The 4349-nt window shown below is 39.7% G+C and overlaps 1 protein-coding gene across 1 annotated transcript; it reads left to right on the top strand.

The window, feature by feature from the left end:
• The first annotated feature begins 377 nt into the window (after positions 1 to 377).
• On the top strand, positions 378 to 775 carry LOC124691155. The gene is made up of 2 exons (XM_047224427.1): positions 378 to 515; positions 614 to 775. Exons 1-2 carry the CDS (start codon positions 378 to 380, stop codon positions 773 to 775), a joined length of 300 nt encoding a protein of 99 aa, XP_047080383.1.
• The last annotated feature ends 3574 nt before the right edge of the window (positions 776 to 4349 follow it).

Genomic DNA, 4349 nt, shown 5'->3' with positions numbered 1-4349 from the left:
AGCACGACCCAACTTTCGTGCAGACATCCGGCCATCAAGGTGACAGGAACACCATTACCAAAGTCATCTTGTATGCATGTGTTATTTTTCGATATGGGAATCTTGTATGCATGTGTACGGGCTAACGACAGTGACCCAAAGACATTCGCAAAGTAGAAGCAGTTTTAAAGTTTTTTTTTTTTTTTTTTTTTTTTTGCTTTACACTCGTTTGGGTTGTAAAGAAACATATGTATATATAGCATCAGCTGCAATGTCAAGAGCTTCAGAAGACTCGGCCTATCCTAGTACAGCTCGATCATCCTCTTTCTACTGCCATCCATCTGAGCTGAAGAGTGTCTTAACTCTAAGTGCTCTCTCACTCACATTTCTCTAACAGGATGAGAAGCTCCAGCTACATGTCATTTGGTGTTGCCGTGATAGTACTTTTGGTACTGTCGACGGCCATGGAGGCTGAAGCCATCCGACTGGACGCAGAGACCCGCGCATCAGTCAGCAGCAGCAGCAGGAGCCTAAACGTAAGTGGTTCATAATTTCTGACCACAAGCTTGTTACCTGAATGAATCTCCGAGCTCGTTTCTGCAGATGCTAACATGCTTGTGTTTCGTCAATGCAGAAACCAATCGAGAATGCTGTCAAGGGACCTGCAAGCTCGGCAAACGAGGCAAAGACGAGCGCCGTTGTTGCCGCGAAAGAAGTCAGGGCGGTGGCACACAAGCTGCCGGAGTTCCACGAGGACTACTACGGTCCGAGTGATCACAGCCCAAGACACCACTGATGGACAAAAATTATTGTCTGTTTGTTTTGTTTCTGTTTCATCTCTGGATGATCGATGTTTAGAACAGACTAGCTAGGCTAGATAGTTGTAGAATCCATGGAAGCTCAGGCAGTGAGCACATGGTGATAGCGTTGATGTACTAACTTCCTTATTTTGCAACACGATCAAGGTTCAGATTTCAAGCAGCAATCGGCGGCAGATGTTGTTGTCATACATGCATAGCACGCGTTGGATATATATTTTCAGAGATATATTACTCTACACCCTAACAAACATTGTATATATCTTTTCACGACACAGAAGAGTAGTTGCAAGGATCTCCTGACACAAGTCGAGAATTTCTGCTGGCCAACACTATGTACACTGCCGGTGGTTCATCTATGGCCGGCCGGTACGAACCACAACACTGGACGTGTCGCCGGATATGCTGCAGTGGTGTTTGCCAAGTACTGCTGTTACGTACTTTATGTCCGGGCAGGACGGTGCACTAAAGAATTATAACTCCACGTATGACAACTACTGTTCCCCCCATGTGCTTAATGATAACTAGAGATGATTGATTGAGCTTAGCCACCTTTTGGGAAGGCACGGATAAGTGGTGTAGCTCAAGAATGTGGTTACATGATGTTCTCAAGATAGGCAAGAAAAATGAACTTGTAGATAAAAGGCAGAAAAAGATGTTCGGGGTAAAGGGGGGAAAAAGAGAGGAGCCGCCGCGACAGGCACGTTTGGAACCTGGGTACGGGCGTACCCAGTTTTCCAAAAAATGAAAAAACGATATTTAAAAGTTTCAAAAAAATGTGAAGTAAAATTTTGCATGTACATATTATGTTGATACTTACTCGTGTGCATTTTCACGAAAAAATATCATTGTATGTGGCCTACACAAAAATGACAAAATGCCCTAATTACAATAGTGAATAGGAATTTGTACTATTCACAGATCCGAAAAATGCATTTTGTCATTTTTGTGTAGGCCACATACAATGGTATTTCTTCGTGAAAACGCACACGGGTAGGTATCAACATAATATGAACATGCAAAATTTTACTTCACATTTTTTTGAAACTATTAAATAGCATTTTTTTGAATTTTTCATAACTGGGTGCGCGCGTACCCAGGTTCCGTTTGGCATTTTCGGGAGCCGGTGCCACAATATTTTAGAAGGGGCTGGCCGGGACTGTTCATCTGTTGGTGAACAGATACTTCTATTGCCAAGTATTAACTCTAACTCATACAAAGAGAAAGGAGCAGCCATATGACTTCACTTATGCAATACAAATTATACTGGCAAAACCAACATCCATATTGGTTAAAATGCTTGAATCTTCTTGATGGGACTTATTAGTTATAAAAGGTCATTTTATCGATGAAATCTCCAAATGACTTCACATAGAGTCCAAGTCCAACAACCCTCTCACTGCAAAAAAAAAGTCCAACAACCCTCACCTCCACACGGTGAAGATGTGATGACATGCCTTGTGAATGGCCTGAAAAAAAACTCGTATCTTATGAAAACAACACCATTATGATATTTCCATATAGCCCAACATAAAACTTACACTCCTACTCGAATTTGGGCCTTAAGTTGCACATTAACCCCCTTAAACTTGTTCTTGAACATATTTATTGGCAGAGGTATATCATATACCACATGCATTATCGGCCACATAAGGCGAGCAAGAGGACAAGGAAAGAAGAGATGTTGATTTGTTTACTTCTCATCACAAAAAACAACATTTTTTAGTTCCCATTTTAGTCAAGTTTTGCTACGTTATCCTTCGTCAACAACACCCTCATATACAAAAACTACACATTTATTTATTTATTTTAGAGGCATTTTGAGCTTCCAAATATATTTCCTATGAAATGTTGTAGTATCGTTCATTAAATCCGCACACATAGATTTAACTTGAAGCAACCTAGAGGCATGGAACCTCCATTTAAAGACATCATACTCGGTCCATAAATGTGTGTTCATCAATCGATGGACCACCAAGATGTCCATTTCTCTCGGGTTAAGGTCCGTCTAGAACTAATACTCCACTGATCCCCTCACGTTACCTGGGCAACAGAAACTTGTTTAAATTATACAATGTAATATAGGAATTTGTATTGTTGTGACAAGGAACCTTTCCTATCCATGAGTCTTCCCAGAACCGTGTATCACACTCTTCCCTATAAAAAAAATATCATGCTAGAAAAATCTTTGATAACTCTCATTAGACCTTTCTAGAAAGGAGAATCAAATGGTTTAGATATCACATGTGCCAACGTATTGAAATAGAGGTATATGTAGAAACTCTTGCCATACTTAATCCTCATTGAATAGCTGAAACATCCATTAATATGTAGACATGTTCTTTATATCAAGTAATGCATCGATGCCTAGACCTTCTTGATCCTTTGGGTGACAAATAATATGATCCACTTTGTTTTTTGATATTTTCATTTATGTTTATCACTTTGCTAGAACAATCTAGTTATGTAATAGTCTAATATTTTTGTACCACCTTCGGCATTTTGAAATGAAACAGCATAAACATCAACAAACTAGTGTGTAAATTGTTTGCAAGAACAGATCAATCTCCATACGAGAGTAGCTTCCCCTAGCCACTCAATTTGTTATTCTCAAAGAGGTCATCTACCCCCTTCAATTCATTGTTTGTTAGCTTTTGATAATATATAGGGATGTCCAGGTTATGGAAGGGTAAATATTAACCTTCACAACCAAAAAGTTATTTATACTAGTGCCCATCCTTAGCTTTTCCAAAGAATAAGATCACAATTTTATGGAACTTATTCTTTAATTCAGAGAGTCATTCAAAGATGAAAAAAATGAGCTTCCTGTTGTCCACTTTATCTAAGTCGTGTTACATGGAACATAATAGTATAATTAGCATATTGAAGGATGTACACTCCACCCCAAAACATAGGATCATTGTGCCTCAAACATTTCATTGTTCAAAAATAATTAGCTATGCCATCATTTATTTGATTCTAACATTGTCTCCTTATAAAAGCTATGTGATCCACTCACACCAGAACTATGCACAGCCTTTCACCCGCATTGTTTGTTGCAAGAATGACGATTTCACCTTATCGTTGGTCTTTTCAAAACCGATTTTAAAAATAACCACACGGTTTTCTTAGTGTGAAGCTCGTGGATAATTTCATGTCGAACAACCACATAAATCGCTTGCTAATCAGCTTATGTGAAATCCCGGAGATGTGATTAGTACCCAATTCGATGAAAATAAAGAACTCGTGTTGAGAAGGAAAATTAGAAGATACTAGTTGATTCAAGCCATGACCACTAGTAAAACAACAATGTGTACACAACAATGGCATGAGCTTCTTTCTATCTAGTATTTAATTAGAGAAGGCATCCAAACGCTACTTCGAAATTAACACTCGGCAAAACCCAGTTTCACCGCGTGGCTGTTCTCTTAACCTACAAACACTTTCTGGAGGCGCACGTAACCGATGCCTGTGCACCTACGCCAAGTAGAGCTAGACAGACCAGCACCCAACTTTCCAGGGCCGGACAATGCGTCTCGTCCGGCTCCTGCA

Source organism: Lolium rigidum, chromosome 2 (genome assembly GCF_022539505.1).
Source record: "Lolium rigidum isolate FL_2022 chromosome 2, APGP_CSIRO_Lrig_0.1, whole genome shotgun sequence".
In the NCBI taxonomy this organism is placed as follows: Eukaryota; Viridiplantae; Streptophyta; class Magnoliopsida; order Poales; family Poaceae; genus Lolium; species Lolium rigidum.
The sequence above is the reverse complement of the archived record's forward strand: the minus strand, read 5'-3'. Positions and strand labels throughout refer to the sequence as shown.

What these genes read in the sequence shown, in the direction of transcription:
- LOC124691155 (XM_047224427.1), top strand. Translation starts at nt 378, where the DNA reads ATGAGAAGCTCCAGCTACATGTCATTTGGTGTTGCCGTGATAGTACTT. An exon ending in GCAGCAGCAGGAGCCTAAAC is followed by an intron (nt 516 to 613) that starts GTAAGTGGTTCA and finishes TCGTCAATGCAG; the next exon opens with AAACCAATCGAGAATGCTGT.